The sequence below is a fragment of the Delphinapterus leucas genome, chromosome 9 (genome assembly GCF_059928025.1).
Source record: "Delphinapterus leucas isolate spDelLeu-1000000601 "Yukka" chromosome 9, BTC_Dleu_Yukka2, whole genome shotgun sequence".
Lineage (NCBI taxonomy): Eukaryota > Metazoa > Chordata > Mammalia > Artiodactyla > Monodontidae > Delphinapterus > Delphinapterus leucas.
Window position 1 is genome coordinate 90375068 of NC_143137.1, and position 27627 is coordinate 90402694.

The following is a 27627-nucleotide window of genomic DNA, read 5'->3' on the forward strand; positions in this document are numbered from 1 at the left end:
TTGTCCAATAAAACCGGCATGGGACCTTCGGCTTGCCCACTGAAAGGTCTGGTCCCCGACATTCCCGCCAACCAGAGGGGCCACCCAGGCAGCGCCTGGGCCCCCAGTGTGCTAGCTACCGAGCCGGGTGACTGAGCCTTCAGGGGAAATGAGCCGTTAGTCGTGAGGGGAAGCAGCGTCTTTGCAGCGATGCTGCTTCAGCCTGGCTCCGCGGCCATGGGGGGTGGGGGCAGGGAGAGTTTGGAGGTTCCAGCACACAGGAGGTTAGCTCCTCATTACACAGGGACGGACAGATCAGGAGTGAAATAGTGGTCTCACAGCGGAAAGCTTAGCTTGATGTTACATCCTAACCCAAGGCGTATGTTCACTGAAAAATCCCTGCTCCTCCATGAGCAACCGAAAAATGGGGCCCCTCGGGATGACCGATTTCCCTTCTTAAGGAATCCCGACGGATGAACAAGGTCCTACTGTACAGCACAGGGAACAATATTCAGTATCCTGGGATAAACCATAACGGAAAAGAATATGAAAAAGAATGTGTATATATATATATATATATACGTATAATTGAATCACTTTGCTGTACAGAATTTAAAACATTGTAAGTCAACTATACTTCAGTAAAATAAATTATTTGAGAAAATCCTGAAACATGCAAATTGGCTGAGCCATGGATAAGCATAACGAGTATTTGAAACGGTGGCATCAAGGATGAAATGATGTTTGTATGCACAACCAGCTACACTCAGAGTGTTGACAGATAATGTGAGTACAGTAAACAATGAAGAATATATCTGGCTTTGACTGGTTCTGTTGTCTGGGGCTCCCAGATGATATTCTTTTCTTCCTCCTGCCCCCTATTTGGCCAGTTCACTACTTTGAGACTCTTCCACTAGGAGTTGGAAAAGGAAACGAAAAAGTAAAATGTAAATTAACTTTTCTACTGGTTAAGACCAGAAAAGTGTCAGCAGGGACTTATGGATTAAATGAGCTTGCTATTGTGCCCTGTATTATAACATTATTATCAGAGACACAAAAATTGACTCTACCCCACATGCCAAACAGGAAAAGAACATCTTCTACGTTTCAGATTCCCTTCACTTTTTTTTTTTTGCGGTACGCAGGCCTCTCACTGTTGTGGTCTCTCCCGTTGTGGAGCACAGGCCCCGGACGTGCAGGATCCGCGGCATGTGGGATCTTCCCGGACCGGGGCACGAACCCACGTCCCCTGCATCGGCAGGCGGACTCTCAACCACTGCGCCACCAGGGAAGCCCTCCCTTCACTTTTAATTAAAGATTGTAAAAAAAAAAAAAAGAAAAAGCAACTAAATTGGCTCACTCTTCATCATTTTTCTTCCTTAACAACTAACCTCGTGAAGACGCATCTTTTCCTCCGAAAGTCTGCACATCACTTACCGATGTATCCAGGATTACAGACACAGGCAAGCTGTAAAGTAACAGGGTCTTGATAACAGCTACTGGCAAACTGGCGTCCGCTGTCGGGACCATCTGGACAAGGACAAGGACGGCAGTGATCTCCTGACCCAATGATGGCGTCTCCATAGTAACCAGCCGAGCACCTACATCAGTTGCCGAAGAGAGAAGGTCATGAACCACAGTTATATGAAATCTGTTACAAGAAGGAGTCTAAGAAACCACGTTCTCTGTTTAGGAACATCATTCCTCATTCCTCACGTTTCCACACGAAGCACTTTCCAGTAGAGCAGTGGCTCAAACACTAGTTCTAATCAGAAATCCCTGGAGGGCTTTTGAAACACAGATTGCTGGGCTCCCTCTCCCCGTTTCTGATTTAGGGGCTGATGCTGCTCCTAGCCTGAGGATCCCATGGCAGGACCCCTGCATTAGGGTGACACCTCTGGCCTCACCCAGACCCTCGTTCACTCCTCCCCAGAGGAAGAGGTACATCTCCCCAAGTGCACCCTACTGCCTGCCCTGAGCATTCTGGTAGCTCCCCTCCTTGCATTAAGGAGTCTGGGGGCGGGGTCTGGGGGGAAGAAAGCCCGTGGTTGTCAGTCTCTGCCTATGCCTGGGAGGGACGCTGTGTCAGCAAGCCCATGGTGCCTTGCTCTGCAATCCAGCCTTTACCAGTAATAAAGCCAACAGGGATGCTCTCCAGATGCCTGACCCTTGTGTCTGCCTCTCAAGGATGAGAGATGTTATTTATCAGTTCGCAAACCCAACAGGTTCCATCTCCTCTCCTTACAGGTAAGGCAGCCATGGAGCTTAAACGACTGGCAAGGCTTACACAACTAGTGAATAAATGAGCCATGATTTGAATTCAGCCTCCTGACTTTTAGCAAGGAATTCTTTTAGTATGTCATGCTGCTTTTCAACATGACTGGTAATTAAGTTACTTTTTTACTTCCTATAACATGAGAGCTTGAAGGAAGTTTGGATATCGTCTAATCCAACATATTCTACTATCAGAAAGTTGGATACTTGGAGAGGTGAGCTAACTCACCCAAGATAAGCCGGTTACAAGCACAACTGGGCCTGGAACTTCTAATTCAGGTTGGGTTTTTTTTGTTGTTTTTTTGAGGCAGAGGTAATTTTTTTTAAATGGGGAGCGGGGAAGGATGAAGAAATAGAAGGGGAAAGTTGTTCAGAGGACATTAACCTTCTATTTAATTAGACATAGACACAATACAAGAACATGTGCCCCAATTATGTGCTGGGAAAATCAGCAGTGATGAAGCAATTTTGTGCAACAGTTTGTGAGAAAGTTTTCTATGAGGCTTTTCTAGGTGAAGTAAGTCCAAATACATCATGGTAAGAACTGAGTGTTCATTTCCTGTCTCCTCCCTTCTCTAACCCCTCGGCAATAATCTGAGCCTAGAGCTTCTTTTTAAATTCACAGGATTGAAAACTGATCATCTCGGCAAGAGGAAAAGAATGAGGAAATCAGCTCAAACTAGACAGCAGCATCTGAAATACTTTAATGCACTTTTGTCATCCAAACTAGGGCTGAAAATCTTTTCTCTTCCTATACCCTTTTGAGTTCTGCAAGAAATCAAAATGCTTGACAAATAAAATTCACAGTGGGCCTGATTTCAGGTTGGTCTTGTGGACAACCACCGCTGTTGACCTGTGTTCCCCACCCATCTCTTCCCCTTTTTCATCTGATTTTATCTGTTTGTCTCTCTCTCTCGAATATATTCTCCATCTCTCAATGAAAGAACAGTAATGAAAAAAGGGAGAAAACAAAAGATGACGCTAATATATTAATTTCTTCCTTTTAATCTTGTGTAACTGTTTCCTTGTTATCTTTTCACAACACCATTTGTGGTTGGAAGGACTGACTTTTACTCGGAGGAGTAGTCACTGAAATCGCTGAATTCTTGAATACTATCCAGCAGTATTTGCTGCCTTGCGTATCTTCAAGCCATAAGGTAATCACAAATGCAGTTTTCACTAACAGCTTCTTTCATCTGATGAGCAACTTTTGCACTGACTGAAGCACTTGCTGAAATTTTTTTTACAACAAAAATCCCATATAATGTGGATGGATGCTAGAAGAGAGAAGATTTATTGACTGGAAAGGTGGAGACTAGTAATCCAAAAAAAGCAGGTTCTAAGAGCACGGCTGCCTTTCTTAATTAGTAATGAACGCTGTAGGTCAGGATGTAATTTTCTCATAAGGACTGTTCCTTATCTACTGAGCTGGGCTGTAATGCTATTAGAGGCACATTTTATGTCCAATTTTTACTATCCCTCAGTGCAGTGCACTATATCCATAATAATTACACAATTAACATCTGCTAACTGGAGAAAGATCTGCTTGTGCACATTTCATGTGGGCTGTAGCTGAATAACATGTTTCCAAAAAACAAAACCATCTAAAATGACTAATCCTCATTTGCATTTGGTTTCCACTTTGACCTAAATTAGGCATTAACATTTCACAACTCATCCTAGGCCAGGATCTGCTGAGACAGACAGATGATTTCTATACAGCCTCAAGGTGACCTCTAGAAAGACTCTCCAAAGAGGGCAGCTTCACATCAGTTCTGTTCTCTGCTGTATCCCCCCGCCACCCGCCCCGAGCCCTTGAACAATGCCCGGCGCGCAGAGGGTGTAAGCTAAATCTGTCCTGTATAAACGAATGAGTTCCTAGAAAATAAATACCGAGGTGATCAGAAATGAAAGAGCCATCTGGAGACTGGCAGAGATTCATTCTGTGGCTTGTCTAAGATGCTGTTTGCTCAGCCAGAAACAATCTCATTCTCTTTACTTTCAAAAGGCCACGTGTACCTTTCACAGTTATGCCCCGTGGTGTAGTCCTGGCAGCTCAGGCATTCCCCTGTCACGGAGTCGCAGTCATCTGCATGGCCGTTGCACTGGCAGGGCTGGCAACTTGGAAAGCCCCAGTACCCGGGTAAGCACCGGTCACACTGCCGCGTGTACACCCCCTGGAAACAGTGGCACTGGCCAGTGATGGGGTCACAGAAAGCATTGACAGATCCTTGCAGATGGCACTCACAAGCTGAGGAAATAGGCAACCAAGGGACCAGCTGAAAAACGCATTAAATGCAAACACACCCCTTACAGAGGCCAGTCCCCCCCTGCCCAGTGCAGAATGCTCATGGGCCCCTGTGGTCAATTTCCAGAGTGCAGCATGCCTTCTGAAGCTATGGAACCCACGCTAGTATGACTCATGATCTGAAAGAATACGTTACAATTCCGATCAACTTACGTTTGCACCCGCTGGGGCCAAAGCCAAAGGTGCCGGGCGCACATCTGTCACACCTTCTTCCAACCACGTTTGGCCGGCACTGACACTGGCCTCCGTTGGGGTCGCAGACGGAACTTAAGGAGCCCTGAGGGTCACACTCACAAGCTGCAGAGGAGAGAGGCAAGAGCCCGTGACCCTGTATACAACAGAATATTACTCAGCCATGAAACAGAACCAAATGAGGCCATTTGCGGCAACACGGATGGACCCGGAGATTGTCATACTGGGTGAAGTTAAGCCAGACGCAGAAATACACATATCATATGGTATCGCTTACAGGTGGAATCTCAAAAAAAAAAGGTACAAATGAACTTATTTACAAAACAGAAGTAGAGTCACAGATGTGACTCTGCTTACAAACAAATTTCTGGTTACCAGGGGATAGCGGGGGAGGGATAAACTGGGAGGTTGGGATTGACATATACACACTGCTATATATAAAATAGGTAACTAATATAAGGACCTACTGTGTAGCACAGGGAACGGTACTCAACACTCTGTAATGGCCTATATGGGAAAAGAATCTAAAAAAAATAAGAGTGGATACGTATAACTGATTCACTTTGCTGTACACTAATGTATTAGTTTCAACTATACTCCAATAAAAATTTTTTTAAAATTTAAAAAAAAAAAAAAAAGCCTGTGACCCAGGGCGGCTGTGCTCCCCACAGCGATGAGCCCAGTGAGGACCACTTGGCTCTGCACTGGTCTGTCCTTTTGCTGGGGCCCTTCCCAATCCTCCCCGCAAGAGCACCTTAGCTTGTGCAGAATTCCCCTTTAAAGCGGTATCCTCCCTCGGATGGGTGCCAGGGAAGTGGCAGGAGCCGGAGTTGACAGATAAAAGCGGTTTTTCTAGGAAGGAGGTCATTAAGGTTTTCTCTCCTTGCCTTCAAAGCTCAAATATCACAAGACCTTCAACAAAAGCCCAGTGACCTTTCAAAGAGCAAAATATCAATTTCAGTTACGGGGTGCTGTCATTCCATCCCAACTCTCCACCCTGCGTATGGAAAGTCTCCGGGACCTTTCCCTAGTCCCCTATTCTTTGTGTGTTACTTGATGACTGAGTCCATTGTCAGTGGTGCTCTATCACTAACATGCTCTTAAAGAAACAAACACCAACTATAGTTGAGACACTATTTCCTTTGGGCTGACTGCCTAACACAGAACTATAGGACATGCCTGCCAACGTACCTCGTGATGTCAAGCGTCCTCACGCCTCTTGAGAAAGAAGGGGCAGAAGCAGCAGCAGTAATACCTACCCAGGCCTGTCTGGTGTAACAGGGCGGAAATGCTAAAGATGATGTTTCTGCAAACATCGGTCATCGGAGTCTTCACGACGCTTCTGCTGTTCTCCAGACATCGGTATCTCTGAAAGGTTTCCCAGGCACTGTTGGTGACGACCCCATCTCCTGAGCCTCCCACAGTGAAGATGTCCAGCGACTTACAGAATGGCATGAGAACAAGCTAGGAAGAAAACAGAACAATACACTGTTCTTACGGGGGTTGTCCCGGGTCATCAATTAACGCAAGCAAACACATAAAAAACCCCAAGTGCTTCTTTGACTCTTGAAAAAAAAAAAAAAACAGACTCATGGAGTCAAGTGAAAACCTTTTCATTCTTAAATATTCTCGCCAGCAAAAGTTTAGAGACCTCTTACAAAGTTTGATGGGTTTTGAAATGTCATCGTTAAGACACTTCCTATTTTCAGGAAGGATCCTCTTGAGTAGATCCTTTCCAGAGGGTGGGGTTTTATTAAAATAAATAAGCAAAGTGGCCTCGGAGGCAGAAAGAATGACTCTGCCTCACCTCTCAGCATTACCCTCCACAAAACCCTCTGGGGAAGGTGATGCATGCTTTCTGCCCAGTCCTCCCTGCTCGTCAGAAACGACCTCCACTTACAGAATCGATCAGCGTGTAGGGGCTGTCCACATTGCTGTCCGAGGAGGTGTACTGGGGCAGCTCTAACCTCACTGTGTAGTTCACACCCTTCTCCAAGCACACGGGGCGGGGGAGGACCACATACCTGCCCCGAAACAAAAGAGAAAAATAACAACCAAAGGTGCGCCTTTAAGTATCTAATCCATCAAAGCTCCACGTAGATCATCCCAAAGGAAGGAACAGTCCATGTTTGGCTCATGGCCCCAAAATGGTAACTGTGCAACTCACCAGGCGAGACATGAGAAAAAGAATTAATTTGCATGCTGGTTCTGTTGAGCTGCAAACCATTGTCACACTGACCTGGAGCCAGGCGATAGGGACACCACCTGGTTGTCATCATCAGGAACAGTGTTTCCACATCGGCTGCTGGGTGGAATCTTCCCAGGTCGCTGCACTGTGATGACAGCTTTCTCCCAGTGGTCGGGGAGCTACAGTAAGAAACAGATGATCGGAAAGACCAACCGAGCTGGCCCACTGCTGCCTGTCTGTTTGGATGGATCCAACCATCCATCCATCTTTTGCCAAGTTTAAATGGGAAACACTCGCTTGCGTTTCCCTTCTCTCTTGACCATTCCCTCGGCTATTACCCCAGTTCCAGCCCGAGCCCCTTCCCACGTGGACACTGAAACAGCCTCCCACTGCTCTCCCTGCCTCTCCCAACGTCCCTTTTCATCCACCTTAAAACACAGCTTATTATTATTATCTTTTATTGGAGTAGAGTTGACTTACAACGTTGTGTTAGTTTCAGGTGTACAGTGAAGTGATTCAGTTATACATAGGTATCTGTCTATTCTTCTTCAGATTCTTTTCCGTTATAGGTTATTACAAGATACTGAATATAGTTCCCTGCGCTATACAGGAGGTCCTTGTTGGTTATCTATTTTATATACAGTAGTGTGCATCCATTAATCCCAAACTCCTAATGCATCCCTCCCCCACTTTCCCTTTCGGTAACCGTAAATTTGTTTTCTGTGTCTGTGAGTCTACTTCTGTTTTGTAGATAAGTTCATTTCTATCGTATTTTAGATTCCACATGTAAGTGATATATGATATTCGTCTTTCTCTGACTTAAAAGCAAAAAAGAAGATAAAAAAAGAAAAACCCAAAACCCCACAGCTTAGATAATGACAATTCCTTGCCCAAAACCCTTTGACAGCTTCCTGTTAGTATAGAGTCCAAGTTCATTTACTGATCCCAGCATTTCTCCTAACAGCATCTCCAGCCATATCCCTTGCCTGGCTATGTGGAAGGATGCTCAAAACACCCCCTTCTCCACTGCTTACGCTATTCCTTACTTCCTCTTGTGGCAAAATTCCACCTCTGTTTTAAGGCCTCCAACTGACTCTTTAGTAAACATTTCGGCAGCCCCTGGCCAGTCCGGCTGGTATGAACCTCTCACCTTGCAGCACTGTTTGTGTCTCTGCTCTTAGACTTCCCACCTTTGATGGCAGTTAGGGACATGTGTCCATCCCTGGGCAGGGCAGGCCATCGAGGCAAGGAGAGAACCTGGCACATTCTCATCACCACCTCAGTTCTCAGCAAGGCTAAGTGCCTAACAAGGAGATCACTACATGTTTGCGAAACTGAAGAAAAATGTACATTTTTACTTCCAAGGAGCAGACAAAGTCAGAGAGAGTTCCCTCTATTACAATGCGCCCTCCACAATTCACAAGCACATAGCGTCCATTAGAAGAAAGATTTTTCTACCAATAACCCCCCCGCATTAGTCTACCAAGGGGTTACCTGTGGCTCATAGCGAATTAGGATGTCATACTCCATAGAATATGGTATGTTGTCGATGAAGAACTCCAAATAAGCCCCTTCAGGCACTCGGACGAAGCCTGCTCCAGTCCAGGAAGGAATACGGTCCTGGATATACTGCCGCTCCACTATGCTGACCCCCTGAGGACAAGGGGACAGGACTGATGCTTTACTTGAGATGGAATTCAAGGTAACAGTCAAAGAAATCTGGAGTCACCCAAAGGTCCAAAACTGTAGATACTAAACCCATTTTTTGCAGTCAAATTTTCCAGTAGACTGTATCATTTTTCGCTTTATAAACAGGTAATTGGTTTCTTTTCAGTTTTTAGGTTGAGGTAGTCTTGGGACATTGGAGATGGGCTTAAGGCTTAGGATATATCTTCTCATGATATAACCAGGAAAATGAGCACGACGGAAGGAAAGAGAACATCCCAAATGCTGTTACTAGCAAGCCTAGGAGTGACCAGGTATGTCCCAGATTTCCACAAGGCTAGCCCGATATCTAGAGGATGTATTTCTGTCATTCTCATTGGTATTTGTTTCAGGCGCCACGTACAAGTGAGGAAACTTGTTACGACCATGAATGTTCACTACCGATGAGTGAATTCTGATCGCAAGGCTGACAATGGATCAGTTTGAGTTGCTTAACTCAAGTGTGCAATTGAGTTTGTTCACAGGATTACATACACAGTAACTGTGATTAGCTACCTCCAGAGGTGAAGTCTTTCATTCCCTGTAATGTATGTGTGTGCGGCCTTACCCATCATGAGGTGGAACCTATGTTCCCCTGCCCTCGAATCTGGTCTGGCCTTGTGCCTTGTGACCAGCGAAGTGTGAGAAAATGACATTCTGGCACTTGAGAGACCTGGCAGGTTCTGTTTCCTCCTCCAGATGCCAGGTAAGAATTCTCACTGTCCAGACACCTCCATGCTGTGAGGAAGCTCAAGACAGCTGCTTGGAGAACAGCACCCAGCTGGCCTCCAGCTGTTTCCGCCGTCCCAGCTGAAGTGCCAGACATATATTTGAAGCCGCTAACTTTTGGCACGGCTTGTTACACAGCATTAGAAAACTGAAGCAATATCCTCTCTGAATATTTACTATACCAGCTAACTCTGGCGCTAACCAGTAGGGAAAACAATGGAAAAAGAAAAAAAAACCAACAACCCACCTGCCTGAAAACACCAAGAGCCTTACTAGTGAAAGTTCCAAAGTCTCCTTCTGCGTTACGGATTTACTTACACTTTAAATACGACTGTTCTCAAGAAGGCCTGCTCCTGGCCCTTATTTTGTGCTCACTGACGAGATGCTTCTTACTTGGTCTCTTTACAAAATGTGTATTGCCATTACTGCCCGCCCCCCATACTCTGCTTTACCCAGCTGGCCAGCACCCCCCTACTTACAGGCCCCAAGTTGGCTTCTTCTGCTTCGTAGATGTAGTGATCCAAGGTGGGGAAGTAGTAACCAGATTCCACTCCGTTGCACTGGCGTCCGATCATGTGGGGTTGGCAGACGCACTGGCCTGACTCTGCAGAGCAACTGGAAAGGAAGGAGGGCTGGTCAGTTGGGCTCACCACGTTCATAATGAACCCACTGGAAGCAGATCCATGTTTGCCATTAAATAGTAAGTGGGGTGAAATATTCAGGTAGGGTTTTCTTACTTCCTTCAAAAAATAAGTACATGGAAGGAAACATCGCCTACAAATTAATCCCAGTCTCCTGAGGTTGAAAGCTCTCAGTGACCTGGTCTTTCGGTTTTATCTCCCTTGCTCTCTTGACTATGCCCCATCTGTGCCACGTTAAGGTTTTCTGTAGTTATCACATAGGTTCTTGCGTTGATATATCTTTTGCAAATGCAACCCCTTTTCCTGGGCCTCACATCTAAATATCCAGCTCCCAGAAGGACAGCCCCAACTTAGCTGTCCCAGAGGCTAATCAGAGATCCCAGAAAGCAGCACCCAATCCCTCCCATGTTCTCTGCTGGGGAGAAGACTCCACCACCCAGAGTCGACCACATCAGAACCCAGAAATTCTTCTCTAGATCCCTTCTTCATAGCCCATCAGGAACCAAATTTGGTTATTTCCCCTCCTAGCATCTTTTTTTTTTTTTTTGCGGTACACGGGCCTCTCACTGTTGTGGCCTGTCCCGTTGTGGAGCACAGGCTCCGGACGCACAGGCTCAGCGGCCATGGCTCACGGGCCCAGCTGCTCCGCGGCATGTGGGATCTTCCCGGACCGGGGCACGAACCCCTGTCCCCTGCATCGGCAGGCGGACTCTCAACCACTGCGCCACCAGGGAAGCCCCCTCCTAGCATCTTGTGTATCCTCTCCCCGCTTTGCACTGACTAGGCTATGCCTTTCTTCTCTCTCTCGCTCACAGTAAAAGCAGTTACAGTCCTCTAATTGGTATCCTTATTGCCAATCTTCCAACTTCTCAACCTGAACTTCCACCTCCCCCCAGAGCTACCTGAATGACGTTTATGAGATGCATTAACCACATCACTTCCAGGCACGATGGCCTTGGGGAGGCGCACCAGGCCCCCACCAGCTTCCCTACCTTCCTAGCCTCGCCTCTGCCCTCGCCTCTCCAACCACACTGAACTACTTAAGAGTTTTTCCAATGCACTGGGGGACTCATGACCCCTTGCCTTTGCTTGTGTTGCTCCTGCAGCCTGGAATGCCCTGATCCCTTATTTACCCAGCAAAGATCTACCCACTGTTCTTTCAAGATTCAGCTCACAAATCCCTCCCGCTGTGGTGTTTCCTGACCATCACTCCCCAACCCACAGAAGGAACCACCTTCTCCGTCGTGCCACCGCCTCCTTGCAAGAGAAATGATATACGCGACACATCAACAACTAAGCTGATCACAAAGTAGGTGTGCATTAAAGTTGACGCGCTGGGTCTTCAAATCCTGATTTTTCAACTGTCATCCCTTCATGAAGGCTTGTGTGGTTCCCTCCCTCTCCTCCTCTCAAATGGTGCCTTCTGAGGCCTCAGTTGTTTGCTATCTTTATTGTTAAGACATTGATGACTTCCTCTCTTGTTGGACGATTATTGACAACTTTGCTCTACACCTGAAACATTGTAAATCAACTATACTTCAACAACAAAAAAGAAAAAGCCCTGAATTACATGCATCCATTTTTACTTCATTAAAGTCAAGATGTGATTTGGAATTGTTACTTTAAACCTATTCCCAGAGGTTTTTTTTTTTCTCATCCCAAAGTTCATTTTAAACCAAATATCTAAGGCAAGTTACAACTCACAGGAAGACTGAACACTCAGAGCTTTATTAAAAACACCCCAAACAGCCCTGTCATGGTCCAGCTGAAATCTTCCTTTATGTCATGTAAATAGTTTTTATCCTACAGGGGTAAGAACACACTCGACATCCTGTAGACAATTCCCAGAGGAGGCAAGCTTGTTCCAATTAGGACCTAGACCTCTTTCAGGCTAATCCACCAAAAGCCATTTCCCAAAATTCAGGCGTCACACATGACATCACAGGGACAAAAGAAAATCCCTTTCCTCCCCAGCAGATGTTTACTGAGGGAACAGATGTCTCAAACGTGAGCCACCAAAGAAGAAAACACCCAGATTCTTCCCCATGCCATCCATTACTAGAGAACAAGCCAAGGAAGGCAAGGATAGAGACAGCGGGCAGACTCCCAAGAGGCTTTTACCCGCAGCACAGTTGGAAAGAAAAAACAACTCACGAGGACCTGACCCTGCGCAGGGAATTCCCCTTATGTCAGCTCCACCGCCACACGCCTGTGTCCACACACTTGAACGCTTGTCACCCATAGGCGTGGCCCCCATTCAACACCCGCTCCTTTGGTGAACTCGTTCTTGGGGCTTTACCTGCCTCCATGCAGGTGGCCCTCACCTACAGCTCTTACTTCTGACTCACGACTGTGCTCTGGTTGTACCCCTCCAGCCGTGAATGGGATATTTCCATGGTTTGCCCAGCCATCACCTCTAATTCATCCTGTCCCAAACTGTTCGCCACCTCACACAGACTTATCTTCAGCTCTGCTATTTCCGTCAGCAGATTTAAAATTACTCTGATGTAGAACAGACCTGTGCTTGCCAAGGGGGAGAGGGGGAAGGGATGGATTGGGAGGTTGGCATTAGCAGATGCAAACTATTATATAGAGAATGGATAAACAGGTCCTGCTGTAGAGTACAGGGAACTCCATGCAATCTCCTGTGATAAACCATGACAGAAAAGAATATAAAGAATGTGTGTGTGTGTGTGTGTGTGTGTGTGTATATATAAAACACATTGTAAATCAACTATACTTCAATTAAAAAAAAATTCCTCTGATGTAGGTGAGACGTAACCTTCCCTTTATCCTCAATATAACACGTGTTATTTCAAGACGGTTCTCGACTCGGCTTTTTCCTCTCATTGTCACTGCGGCTACCCTACTCCCATGTGTCATCGTTCTACACCTCCCGAGCTGATCTCTCCAGTTCCTCTCTCTCCCTGCTGCCCAGATCATCCAGCTCCACGGCCAAACCAACCTTCCCAAAGCCCCGCCTTCCCCAAAACCCACAATTGTTTCTTCTTCTGTCAAGTCACGAAGCCTCTGCCTGGTTTCCCGCAGCCTCTATAGCCCCTCCTCTGAAAACAACTGCTTCTCTTTTGGGTGTCCACCCTTGGCTTTAGCTGAGCCACACTCATACTCTTCCACAAATATTTACTGAGCAGATATTAGCCTTGGCAGCTGTGCTTCCTGGTGTCCAGACTCTCCCATTTCAGTCCATGTCAGCTCTTTATTTCTTTTTTTGGCTGCACCTCGCGGCATGCGGGATCTTAGTTCCCCAACCAGGGATCGAACCTGTGACCCCAGCAGTGGAAGTGCAGAGTTTTAACCACTGGACCGCCAGGGAAGTCCCTGTCAACTCTCTTCTGAACCAATCCTACCTTCCTTGTTAAGTCCAATATTTCCAGTGAAATGATATGGAGAAAGAAAAATGGGAGAAAAATATAGTTCCTGCCCTAAAGCACTTCCAATCTAACCAAGGGGGATAAACAATAAAGCAACTGACCAGTACAACCAATCAAAATGCAGGCAGTGCCCACACAGAGCTAAGAGCAAAGAACGGCAGGTGAGAGGAAGACACTGCTCACCTGACTGAGGAGATGAGGGGACACCAGATAGAAATGGTACAGCTGACAACGCTGTATGTTCCCCCCACCAATTTCCCTGTAACTAGATACAGATGCAATTCATTGGATCAGTTAGGTAGAATAAAGACATAAAACACAATATATCAGGGCCCGTGGCAGGCAGAATAATGACTCCCAAAGATGTCCACATCCTCAGCCCTGGAATCTGTGGATATGTTACCTCATGTGGCACAAAGGACTTTCCTAATGAGATCAAGGTTAAGGACCTTGAGATGGGGGATTATCCTCGGTTACCCAGGTGGGCCCAAGCAAATCACATGAATTTTTAGAAGCAGCAGAGGAAAGCAGAGGAGTGGGTCAGAGCTGTGGCACGAGGATGATCTGACCCACCGTTGTTGGTTGTGAAGGTGAAAGAAAGAGGCAAGGAACGTGGGCAGCTTCTAGAAGCTGGGAACAGCCCTCAGCTGACAGCCAGCAGGAAAATGGGAACTGCATCCTACGACCAAACGAACCGAAATCTGCCAACAGCAAGAATGAGCAGGAAAAAGTCTCCTCAGAACCTTCAGGTGGAAACGTGGCCCTACCGACACCTTGATTTTAGTCCCCGAGACCGTGTCTGACATACAGGACTGTAAGATAATAAATTTATGTTGTTTTAGGCCACTAAGTGGTGGTAATTTGTTATGGCAGCAACAGAAACCTAACACAGGCCCTATTTTTTTCCTCAAAGGGTAAAGGCCAAGATTATTTCTCAAAAGGGAACCCTCCTACACTGTTGGTGGGAATGTAAGTTGGTGCAGCCACTATGGAGAAAAGTATGGAGGTTCCTTAAAAAACTAAAAGTAGAGTTTGCCATATGATCAAGCAATCCCACTCCTGGGCGTATATCCAGAGAAAACCATAATTCGAAAAGATACATGTGGACTTCCCTGGCGATGCAGTGGTAAAGAATCCGCCTGCCAATGCAGGAAACACGAGTTCGATCCCTGGTCCGGGAAGATTCCACATGCCGCGGAGCAGCTAAGCCTGTGTGCCACAACTACTGAGCCTGTGCTCTAGAGCCCGCGAGCCACAACTACTGAAGCCCGCACGCCTAGAGCCCGTGCTCCACAACAAGAGAAGCCACCGCAGTGGGAAGCCCGCGCACCACAACAAAGAGTAGCCCCTGCTCGTCACAACTAGAGAAAGCCCGCATGCAGCAACACAGACCCAACGCAGCCAAAAAATAAAATTGATTCTTAAAAAGAAAACAAAAGAAAAGATACATGCACCCCCACGTTCACAGCAGCACTATTTACAATAGCCAAGACATGGAAACAACCTAAATGTCCATTGGCAGATGAATGAATAAAGAAGATGTGGTACCTATATACACAGTGGAATACTACTCAGCCATAAAAAAAGAATGAAATAATGCCATCTGCAGCAACATGGATGGACCTAGAGATTATCATACTAAGTGAAGTAAGTCAGACAGAGAAAGACAAAAATCATATGATGTCACTTATATGTGGAATCTAAAATATTACGCAAATAAACTTATCTACAAAACAGAAACAGACACACAGACAGAGAACAGACTTGTGGTTGCCGGGGGGCGGGTGGGGGGGGGGAGTGATGGATTAGAAGTTTAGGTTGAGCAGATGCAAACTATTATGTACAGGATGGATAAACAACAATGTTTTACTGTATAGCACAGGGAATTATATTCAATCTCCTGTGATAAACCATAATGGAAAAGAACATGAAAAAGAACGTATAGAAATGTATAACTGAATCACTTTGCTGTACAGCAGAAATACAACATTGTAAATCAACTATACGTCAATAAAATAAATTTTATAAAAAGATCGTTTCTCAAAAACACAGATTTCTCATAAATGTAGCAACTGGCAACTCTTGGAAGGAAAACCCTTTCATTTAAACAGTGATGAGCAGGGAGAATACTGTACAATCTCAACTTTACTACTAAGAAATAAAGCAAAAGAAGAACATTAAAGGATAAAAATCATCATTCATAAGGACCACTACTCTGTTCAACGCTGAAATCTCCTCCAAAATACTGATTACAAATAAGAGCTGGTTCCCCAGTGATGAGCAGTCAGCACCATCCCTTCTATCCAGAGCAGCTTTTCCACCACCCCTCTACCCAACCTCCACCGCCAATTCCCCTACAACTAGAATAGGTTCTTAAAGGGTAGGAGCTATGTTCGATAATCTCTTTATGTCCAGCTGCCATAGCAATTAACAACGAGTTAAGATACACCACAGTTATCCCATACATTGATGAAAATATCTATTAACTTCTGCTCTGGTTTCGAAGTACAATAAATTTCAGCTCATTTACTGAGCACCTATCAATGGGCTGGGGACAAAAGAATATGCAAAAACAGCTAAGACAAAATCCCTGTCCAAACAGACCTTTCAAAGACAAACAGCTATACCACAAAGCAGAGTAAGTGCTAACAAAGATGCAGAAGCAATGTGTCCTCACGTTAAGGGAGGATTGGGGCCTTCAGTCTAAGAAGGAGAAGGGAGAGATCTTCAGAAGAAAGTGGTGGGCTTCAAGCCAGATAGCAAAGTCTCAGAAGAAAGTGGTGGGCTTCAAGCCAGATAGCAAAGTCCTAAATTTAACTGATGAAATAATTTTGAAGGATGCTATCAGACTGCTTCTATTTTTCAACGTTTTAAACAGTTGCAAGCAGCATTTACTTAGCAACCACTCTTATTTATTCATTAAAGCAGGTTAGGGGACTTCCCCACTGGTCCAGCGGTAAACGCCTTGCAACGCAGGGGATGCGGGTTTGGTCCCTGGTCGGAGAACTAAGATCCCACATGCCATGACCACAACTACTGAGCTCGCACACCTGAACTAGAGAGCCTGCGTGCCGCACACTACAGAGCCCAAGCATTCTGGAACCCGCGTGCCACAACCAGAGAAGAGAAAACCCGCACGCCACAACTAGAGAGAACCCCGGGCGCCTCAACAAAAGATCCCGCTTGCCTCAACGAAGATCTCGCATGCCGCAACTAAGACCCAATGTGCCAAAATAAATAATTAAAAAAAAAAAGGCAGGTTATCTACTAGGCAAAACGTTATTAACCTGGTTTGAGTCACATTATTTAAATCAATTAGGTCTTACTTTAAAATATTCCGAAGTTCAGACTAGCTGTCAATATAACAGGCATGGATTACACACTTTAATTGTTCTACCAAAAGCCACTCAGCTCATTAAACAAAACATTTAAAAACTTTTTCCACTTAATGACTTTACACTTAATCTAGCCCTAGCCAAAGTAAATAAGGAATGTTTTGGGATTGATTTAGAGACTGCCTCTCCCGAGGGGGGCATGTTTAATTTTTGTATCATAAAAATCTTTTGTTTCTCAAATTCTTTTACTCAGTCAACATTTATTCAACATGTGTCTGAGGCAAAGCAAAGTACAATAATACTGTCAGGTGGAAGATATTTATGACTGTCTGCGACAAATCAATCATTCGGCAAGTATGATCCTGAGCATCTGTTATGCACCAAGCATTCTAGAAGAACTGGTGCTTTAGAAGACACAGCCTCTGTCACCTCTTTGGGGCTCTTAAAGTCCTGTGGGGAAAAACAACCTTGAAAAGGATGACTATAAAATACTGAAGAGTCACAAGACTAGAGGCATCTTGAAAGTTTTTCTTCCCCCACCAATGATGCCAAAAGATAAGGCATCTATTTCATCCATCATGCTAGAAAGAACAAATTACCCACTTTAAAATCTTCACTAAAGGATATACGTATACATGTATAACTGATTCACTTTGCTGTACAGCAGAAACTAACAAAACATTGTAAAGCAGCTCTACTCCAATCAAAATTGAAAAAAAAAAAGCTTCACTAAAATGTTTTGTTTCACAAACTCTCTAGACTAGCACATTCTGGTTTTTGCACATTTTCTGCAGGAGAGATTAGGGGCAGGCCAGGGGCTGTGCGTGGGTGCATTTAGAGACAGGAAGCACGTGTGGACGAGCGAGAGAGAGTAAGGGAGCGTAAGCAACAAAACAACCGCTTAGTGTAAAGGAACACAGGACATTCCTGAGTTTAGGACATAATCTGGAGAGTTACGTATGCCACTTTCCTCTAATCGAGAAGCATTTTCGGAGTGCCCAGAGCTTTGAATTGAGGAGTCAGTTACTAAAGGAACCATCAGCTTGTGTTCTGGGGGTCACCAAGGGAAGTCAGGGAAATGATTTCATCAGCAGAGAGAGCAGTTGGTCTTGCTTTCCTCCTTTATGGAGCTATCCTTGCATCCTCCCCTCTGGAGGTTTTCTAAGAACAGGCATTCACCCTGGAGTTCCGGAGGCGACATGCTGTCCCAAGTTTACTGCACGATCTGGAACAGAACAAACCCAAATACGGAGGCCAAAAAGAACATGTTCTTGCTGCCTAAAATCTAATTCCTGCCCAAGCAGACTACTACAGTGTTGGGAAATCTTCCTGTAAGAGAGTCGGTTTTTGAACCCATGAGGCTTACTCGAATTCAGCACGTTCTCCCGGGGAAGATCCTGGGCCACAAGGAAACATCTGTCTACCCTCCCAACAGTCACTTATGCTATTTTTACCAGATGTTCTGAATCTCATCCAGTAGCACACAGAGACGACTCAAAGGTAATTAATCCAACTCCCACAAACTGAACATCTTGCCGAAATGTGTACTTTGATCATTTTGAGGAGAGGGTCATGTCTCACCAATTCAAGGAATACCAACATATTTAATTAAGTCACTAAAATTATTGTATGTAATTTTCATTAATGTACCCGCAAGCTGGAAAAAATGAAATAGTGAAGAATAAAGTGAAGAGCCTTTACACAAATGAAAATGGGACTGCATTTTCCATCTTTTAAACTGGTAAAAATAAAAGTTTTGATGATACCAGCTGCTGGTGGGGGATTGGGGAAGAAGGTACTTTGTAACTGGTTGGGAGGAAAACAGACTAGCACCATATGTCTGGAGAACCATCTGACATCCTCTAGTAAAATAGAAAATGCACATGTACTTTGACTTGGCACTTCCATCACTGGGAGCCCAATCTATAGATATGTCTACAAACGTTCATCGAGATTACCAATAAGGATATTCACTGCAAACTTTTTGAAAAGAAAAAACCCAAAAAACGGAAATCAATAAGTTATGGCACTATCACATGATGGAACACACAAAAAGAGGTAGATGAATAGATGCTGATACAAGAAAAACCTCTAGATTAAAAAAACCAGTTGCAGAGTAATGTACATACACACATTACTTTGATTTATAAAAAATGTCTGTTAAGCTAAGTAGGAAATCATGGACTATATTCCTTTGTACTTGTCTTGTTTAAAAAGTAACACCTAAGATGATTTCAAAAGAAATGAGAGGAAGAAAAAAAAACTGTCATTTTTACAGGTATTTTGAGCACTATTATTAATTTCTAGAGAGACACAAGAAACTTAACGGTGGCACTTCAAGGCAATGGAACTTGGTGGGGAAAAAAGGCAGTATACCTGTCTGAACTGTTTGAATTTTTTTTTTTTAAAACCACGGGCATACACTGTTTCCATAATTTAAAAAATACTGAAAAGTAAAATACAAAACAAATAACACTATTAAAAACCAAGAGACAATAACCAACAAGGACCAACTATATAACACATGGAACTATACTCAATATTTTATGATAAACTATAAGGGAAGAGAATCTGAAGAACATATATATACAACTGAATATACACATATATAACTGAATATATACATATATAACTGAATCATTGTGCTGAACACCTGAAAATAACACAATATTGTAACTCAACTATACTTCAATTAAAAAAAAGAGACAAAAACTAAAGAAACATGAAAAAACAAAATAAAAAACCCAAGAAACATAAAGACTAGAGAAGGCTTCAAAGCTAACTCTTGGAATGAACAAACCTTTGAAAACTTTGAGAGCGCAGGTAAAAATGATTATCAGGCATTCAAAGCAAAGGTGAATGCACTCTGCCTATCTTCTTAGGAGACACCGAAAGTCACCCTCGTCCTAGAGGTCGCAAGGACCCTAGGGGTGACTGAGCGCAAGAGTGTCAGAGCAGCTCCACTCTCACCTATTGTTTAAGGCTCCCCCAAGGTCACAGTCACAAGGTCGACATCCATCCAAGTCGTTGCTTAAGCCCCAGTGCTCTGGCTGCAGAACAAAAGATTAAACATCTGAAGGGGGGTTCCTGTAATTACACAATAGACTCAGCAAGACACAAGTTATGGCGTGTTTTGGACGTTCCACCAAACGTTTATCTGCACCGTGGAAGGAGAAAGCCTACAATAGGTGTGAGTAGGAGTATTCTAGCATAAAGAACCCAAGCTGTGGGTCACTGGGGTCAGAGAGGGTTGCACATACCCACATGGTAACCCCAGATCACAGCAGTTTCTTTGCCCTGCAAATAGCCTTCATCCAAGAATTAACATGAGCTAGCAGCAAACATGCCAATTTTCTTCATTGGAATTACTCTGGCAGTGAGACAGTAATATGAAAGCAATCACAAAAATGTTTTAAAAGATATAAAATATAATTTAAAAAAATTACACTCATAATTACTCTACCCATAATCACTACAGTCAACTTTTTGGTCTATTTCCTTCCAGATTTTGTTTTTCTTGTTGAACTTTTTCCCTAGTCAAGATACTACTCACATCCTGTGTTCTTTTATGTATATTTTTTACACCAGCATAAGCATTTCCTCACGTTATCATCATTTTCAATGGCAACCAAATATCACACTGCATAGAAACACCCAAATTTATTTTAACTATTTTCCCTACTGTTGCTTCCAAGTTATTTTTGTTATGATTAATAAAAGATGCAATGAGTCTTCTGGTGAATACATCTTTGTCCAACTTTCTGATTATTTCATTAGGATAGATTCCCAGAAGTGGGATTACTGGGTCAAAGGGGATGCACATTTCTACAGCCTATGGATACACATCCGCAAAACACTTTTCACAAAGTATGAACCAGTCTGTATTTCCATCAGTAGCACACGAGTACCTGGCCCTCACTATGTCCTCACTTAACAGTCAGCATTCCTATTTTTTTAAAAAACTTTTGTTAATTTTGTCTGTAAAGATGGTACTTCACTGTGGTTTTATTCCGCAACTCTAACGGCGATGGTGAATATCTTGTCAAAATTAGTAATTCCTCTTTTGTGAATGGTCTACTCGTGTCTTTTAATATTAATATTTACATAAAAGCGTGATGGTAGAACCTACAACTGTGAAAATCGTTCTCTATTGAAATGTCATATTCACAAACCACCCATCCCATGTAATTACGATTTACCTACCAGACACTGGTCACAATGCTGTCCTGTCACCAGACGCTTACAGTAGCAGTAACCAGTCTCAGAATCACAAGGATTCCTGCCAGGAATCGTTCCCAGAGGACTGCAAGTACAAGCTTCATTAAAGATAAAATGAAGTAAAGAAACACAAACCAAGTGAGTCTGTAGTAGTCGAATGGATTAAGAATTGCAAAGTAAAACGGGAATTACGTGCACATGAGAACTCCCAAACTTTTTGAACACATATACTTACATTTACAACCAAATGGATCTTCAGTGCTTAAACCATAGAAGCCTTCTTTGCAGATATCACAATGTTCTCCTTCCACGTGTAATTTACACCGACACTGACCAGCAATGAGACCGGCAGAAAAATCCGTGTAACTGTCACAGACTCCCTTGTTCTGAGAACCAGCTGGGTCACAGGTACATTCTAAGAAGAATCAGAAGCATGAGGTAACACAATGTGTGTGTTTATGTAGAAATACACGTATTCCCTTCATCCCTCCAAATGTCACAAAAATAGACTCAAAAAGCCTGGACTACTAAGTAAATTCTACCCCCGGCATCCTGTACCGCAGCTAAAGTAAGGCTGGGTCTGAGTCCCAAGAGAAGGACCGTGACCACCAGACTATTCAAGCTGAAAGCTGACCTAAACAGGTCCCCCCTCGTGACCTCTCCCCACATACGTTCACAGAGATTAGGATCCCGGATGTCTCTCTCCGGGTGCTGGTAGTAAAACGGTTTGCACTGCTCACAGTTGCGCCCCATCGTGTTGTGCTGACACTCATCACACACCCCTCCGCTGACGTTGCCAGTGGCCAAGTAGACCGCCATGTCGAAGTGGCAAGAGCTGGAATGTTCGTTGCAGTTACATTCTGCGAGACAAGACCGACGGCAGGAAAAGCCTTTTCAATCTACTTACCGGGGGAGGATGGGGTTGGTGGGAAGGAAGCTCATTTTGGAAACTGGGGACGAAGTTCAGGCGAAATGGCAATTAACAAGAAGGCGCTGGCGGTGAAAAGGACACATCTGCTTACGACATCAGTTTAAATCCTAAGCCATGCTGGAAACCTTCCGAGTGTGACCTTTATGAAATAACCTCACTTGCCCTCTTTGGAAGAGAATGGGCTATAAAAAGTTGAAAAGTGCTGGGGGAAGTCCCCTTGGAGGCTCACTCACAGGAAGGCTGCACTGCATGGAAAAGCGCTTGGGCCATGCTCAGGGTTGGGACGGGAATACGTCCCTCCAGAGGGTTTTCTAGGCGGTATGTTCCTGGGGAAGACTGTCTGGGCTGCCGGCTTTGAGGAACGTGGTATGAAGGCCGGATTCCCTTGTTCGTCATTCCCACCACCACACCGGGCCAGGTTCTGTTAATCAGACCCTTAACAGCCATCCAGCCAGCCTTCTTGGGTCATTCTGTCCCTCCTCTAGCCCATTCGGCGGAGTCCTCTTGGTCCAACCCACCTTTAACCATCACTCTCTCACGCTCAACAACCCCCATCGACGACCCTTGTCTTCTCACAGCAAAGCTTCTGTCACTGGGGCCCTCACGGGGCTCTACATACTGGCCTTATCCGTCCTGTAGGGAGGGACTGTGTCGTCGTGCCCTGGATACGTTGGTTTAATTAAAGCCCAGAATCATGAATTAAACCCTGGTGTGAGAATGCCCTTAGAGCCTTGTGTTTTGTGTTCTCCTTATCTGAACTCCCTTCCACCTCCCCCCTCCCCGCCCCCCTGCGCTTTCTTCTCTTTACCTAAACAATCCTAGCTATTTGTTAAGGGCCAGCTGGTCGTCCTTACTAACAAAACCTTGACCACTCCAGCCCTCGCTGTTTTCTGAGCTCCTAGAACAGTCCTCAGTGGGGGCAGAGACAGCACGCCTCGCAGGGATGATAGTCTATCAGAATCACTGTGTGTGGGGGGGGGGGGGGCAGGGTGGTGGTGTTTCAAACTACCCCTCTGCCCAGAGAATAGCACCGGGAGGGATGGGTGGATGGAAAGATGCCACAGGCTGCAGCTGGGCTGGCACAGAAACAAGGCTGACAAATACTCCATCTCTTTTAGACCTATTGATCCACCACACGGCTGTTTTCATTCACTGTTCGCTCATGGTCATCTTGCCTTAAAAACAGGTACAATGTCAGGGATGGCATCTCTGTCTTCTACTAAATCTGCCAAACACATAGGTGCTGCTCAAATACTAATTGATTAATTTAACAGACTGGATAGTGGCTTCCTAGGATTATCAGGGTGAGGGCTGGGAAAAGGGTAGTAACTTTTCTTCCTTTTGCAGACCAGTGTACTGTTACAGCATCTCTACTCCAAAAATGGATACCGGGCTCTGAATTGATTCAGAACGTCCCTTTGCCTGAGACTTACTTTTACAGGCATTGCTGTTTCGACCTTCGGCGGGTCTCCAAGGTAAATCATGGTAGAAATCCATGCACTGTTCACAGTTTAGGCCCTTGGTGTTATGCCTGCACATGCAGTGTCCGTGAACCTTGAAAGTTACAAAACCAGTAAAAAGCAAAGGAAGAGATACACTAACGGCCAGACCTTTCCCACAATCAATGGAAAATATCAACCCCTTCGGATACTGATCCTCATCTGTAGCGCACCACAATGAGGGTTTCTTTGTTTTTATTTTGTCCCTTCCCCCCCCCCCCGGTGAGTCCTGTCTTATTGATGGCCGTAATTCCCAACTCTAGGAACAGTTCCTGCTATATAATGGGTACTCGATAAATATTCTTATTGAAGTATTGATGAGGAAAACACAGAAGAACAAAATTAGTCACTTAAAATTTTTTTTAAAAAACAAACTGTTACTTAACACTTTAAAAAAATCTATTATAATAGAAATCAACAAAAGTTATAATGGAGAACTAAATGTGTACACACCACCGGGAACCAACTCAATTTACTACAAGCTTTACCCCATGCCATACAAAAGACAGGTTTTCTCTGCTTGCTTTGTTTGGTTTTTGACTTCCGGCTCAGCACTTAAAAATGTTTTTTCAACCCAAAATGAGATTTTAAGAATTAATCAGTTACCACATTTACATTTTTAAGGAAAGAAATATAAAATGCCAGAAAAAGATACAGATTATTTCGCTTCAGGAAGGGACCACGATGTGCTCTTTTACACCACACCACCAGTCACGCTTGAGCCCCTGAGGCACATAAATGATAAATCAATTCTTTCCGTCGAGCAAATATGCACGTTCACGGATCCCTCACCGTAACACTAGTTTCTACAGGATGGAATTCAGAAACAGGACAGACAGGTCCACCCTGAACCCACCTTGACAAGAGTGCAGTTAGCAGAAGACTAAATTCCTCCCATTATAAAGTCGTTTTACATAGACTTAAAACCAGTCCCAAAGCCCATACCATAGGACCCTATGGCATCTGAATCAACAGTACAACATACTGTGAGACGCATGGTAGTGACATGACTACATGAGGTTAGCTACACACAGGATCTGTTACTCTGAGAAGTAAATATCATCTACCTGGCACTCTCTGAAAGATGGAGCAAAAAGATTAGAAGGACATATTCTCCCTTCAGGCTCTGTTAAAAATTCAACTTTATCTGTGCAATAAAGGTTCTAAATAGAGTAAAGGGAAGTCAGAAGTTTAGACTGTTGAATACAAGTCAGTCCTGCACCTTCACTTTCTTAGATGAGGACTAACAATTTTTGGAAAGGCCAACATCAACTAAGCAAGGCACACCTTTCGTCAAGAAGCAAGGCCCACAGCCCAGTGGAGGCCCCGGTGCAGAGTCAAGTGGGATTTATCCCAGGGATGCAAGGATTCTTCAATATATGCAAATAAGTCAATGTGACACACCATACTAACAAATTGAAGAATAAAAACCATATGATAAATAGATGCAGAAAAAGCTTTTGACAAAATTCAACACCCATTTATGATAAAAACTCTCCAGAAAGTGGGCATAGAGGGAACCTACCTCAACATAATAAAGGCCATATACGACAAAACCACAGCAAACATCATTCTCAGTGGTGAAAAACTGAAAGCATTTCTTCTAAGATCAGGAACAAGACAAGGATGTCCATGCTCACCACTATTATTCAACATAGTTTTGGAAGTCCTAGCCACGGCAATCAGAGAAGAAAAATAAAAGGAATACAAATTGGAAAAGAAGAAGTAAAATTGTCACTGTTTGCAGATGACATGATACTATACATAGAGAATCCTAAAGATGCCACCAGAAAACTACTAGAGCTAATCAATGAATTTGGTAAAGTTGCAGGATACAAAATTAACGCACAGAAATCTCTTGCATTCCTATATACTAATGATGAAAAATCTGAAACAGAAATTAAGGAAACACTGTCATTTACCACTGCAACAAAAAGAATAAAATACCTAGGAATAAACCTACCTAGGGAGACAAAAGACCTATACGCAGAAAACTGTAAGACACTGATGAAAGAAATTAAAGACAATACCAACAGATAGGGAGATACACCATGTTCTTGGATTGGAAGAATCAATATTGTGAAAATGACTCTACTACCCAGAGCAATCTACAGATTCAATGCAATCCCTATCAAATTACCAATGGCATTTTTTAAGGAACTAGAACAAAGAATCTTAAAATTTGTATGGAGACACAAAAGACACCGAATAGCCAAAGCAGTCTTGAGGGAAAAAAACGGAGCTGCAGGAATCAGGCTCTCTGACTTCAGACTATACTACAAAACTACAGTAATCAAGACAATACGGTACTGGCACAAAAACAGAAATACAGATCAATGCAACAGGATAGAGAGCCCAGAGATAAACCCACGCACCTATGGTCAACTAATCTATGATAAAGGAGGCAAGGATATACAATGGAGAAAAGACAGCCTCTTCAATAGTGGTGCTGGGAAAACTGGACAGCTACATGTAAAAGAATGAAATTAGAATACTCCCTAACATCATACACAAAAATAAACTCAAAATGGATTACAGACCTAAATGTAACACTGGACACTCTAAAACTCTTAGAGGAAAACAGGAAGAACACTCTTTGACATAAATTACAGCAAGATCTTTTTTGATCCACCTCTTAGAGTAATGGAAATAAAAACAAATAAACAAATGGGACCTAATGAAACTTAAAAGCTTTTGCAAAGCAAAGGAAACTACAAACAAGATGAAAAGACAACCCTCAGAATGGGAGAAAACATTTGCAAATGAATCAACGGACAAAGGATTAATCTCCAAAATATATAAACAGCTCATGCAGCTCAATAGTAAAAGACAAGCCAATCAAAAAATGGGCAGAAAACCTAAATAGACAGTTCTCCAAAGCATACAGATGGCCAAGAAGCACATGAAAAGCTGCTCAACATCACTAATCATTAGAGAAATGCAAATCAAAACTACAATGAGGTATCACCTCACACCAGTTAGAATGGGCATCATCAGAAAATCTACAAACAACAAATGATGGAGAGGGTGTGGAGGAAAGGGAACCCTCTTGCACTGTTGGTGGGAATGTAAGTGGATACAGCCACTAGGGAGAACAGTATGGAGGTTCCTTAAAAAACTAAAAACAGAATTACCATATGACCCAGCAATCCCATGACTGGGCATATACCCAGAGAAAACCATAATTCAGAAAGACACATGCACCCCAATGTTCACTGCAGCACTATTTACAATAGCCAGGTCATGGAAGCAACGTAAATGCCCATCGACAGACGAATGGATAAAGAAGATGTGGTACATACATACAATGGAATATTACTCAGCCATAAAAAGGAACGAAATTGAGTCATTTGTAGAGACATGGATGGATCTAGAGACTGTCATACAGAGCGAAGTAAATCAGAAAGAGAAAAACAAATATCGTATATTAACGCATATATGTGGAACCTAGAAAAATGGTACAGATGAACCGGTTTGCAGGTCAGAAATAGAGACACAGATGTAGAGAACAAATGTATGGACACCAAGGGGAGAAAGTGGCAGGGGGGTGAGCTGGTGGTGTGATGAATTGGGAGATTGGGATTGACATGTATACACTAATATGTATAAAATGGATAACTAATAAGAACCTGCTGTATAAAAAAATAAATACAATAAAATTCAAAAAAAAAATTTATTTAATTAAAAAAAAAGGAAGCGAGGCCCACAGTCCAGTGGAGGTCCTGGTGCAGTCAGGAGAGCAAGATTTCAACTCGCATCTGCCATGTACTTACATAGGGCCCTTTGGCAAATTAGTTAAACTCTGGTCTCTTCTAACAAGAATCAACAATTCACTTAGAAACTGGTAAAATAACCTAACGTTACCCATTTGGCAAGTTACCCAAGTCCCCTATTTTTAAAATTACATAATTTGAAAACACAGCATAAAAGTAGGAAAAGAATGAAACTAGAAGATCAAGAAACAAAGTCCATTTGACTCCTAAAGGGTGTCCGTGGTTCTAGGTTCAAATTTCCAGGTTCTCTGAGGTCAATTTATGCCTTCTGGCATGCAGGCTGGAATGCTTGTGGTTTTTAATATTCCCTCAAGTAAAGGAAGATGTGACTGTCATGTAGAAAACTTTTTAATCCTTACTGACTAAAATATCTACTGTGGCAGCAGCCCACAGGGACAATTTCCAAAAATTCGCTGTCTATGAAATGAGTATTCTTTACATTCTCATAGTCCACGAAAATCAGC

At 43.7% G+C, this 27627-nt stretch overlaps 1 protein-coding gene across 1 annotated transcript in view; it reads right to left on the reverse strand.

Annotated features, from left to right (window-relative positions):
• The window catches only part of LAMB1 (laminin subunit beta 1), an 83381-nt gene that overhangs the window by 35863 nt on the left and 19891 nt on the right, over positions 1–27627 (reverse strand). Inside the window, exons 9-21 of the mRNA XM_022593003.3 lie at positions 23325–23445; positions 21632–21820; positions 21196–21375; positions 20946–21058; positions 19713–19792; positions 9854–9989; positions 8436–8594; positions 6993–7120; positions 6654–6777; positions 6013–6217; positions 4715–4858; positions 4273–4504; positions 1417–1580 (exon numbers count right to left, since the gene is read on the reverse strand). Coding sequence (XP_022448711.1) covers positions 1417–1580; positions 4273–4504; positions 4715–4858; positions 6013–6217; positions 6654–6777; positions 6993–7120; positions 8436–8594; positions 9854–9989; positions 19713–19792; positions 20946–21058; positions 21196–21375; positions 21632–21820; positions 23325–23445 — 1975 coding nt within the window. The remainder of the gene's footprint in view (positions 1–1416; positions 1581–4272; positions 4505–4714; positions 4859–6012; positions 6218–6653; positions 6778–6992; positions 7121–8435; positions 8595–9853; positions 9990–19712; positions 19793–20945; positions 21059–21195; positions 21376–21631; positions 21821–23324; positions 23446–27627) is intronic.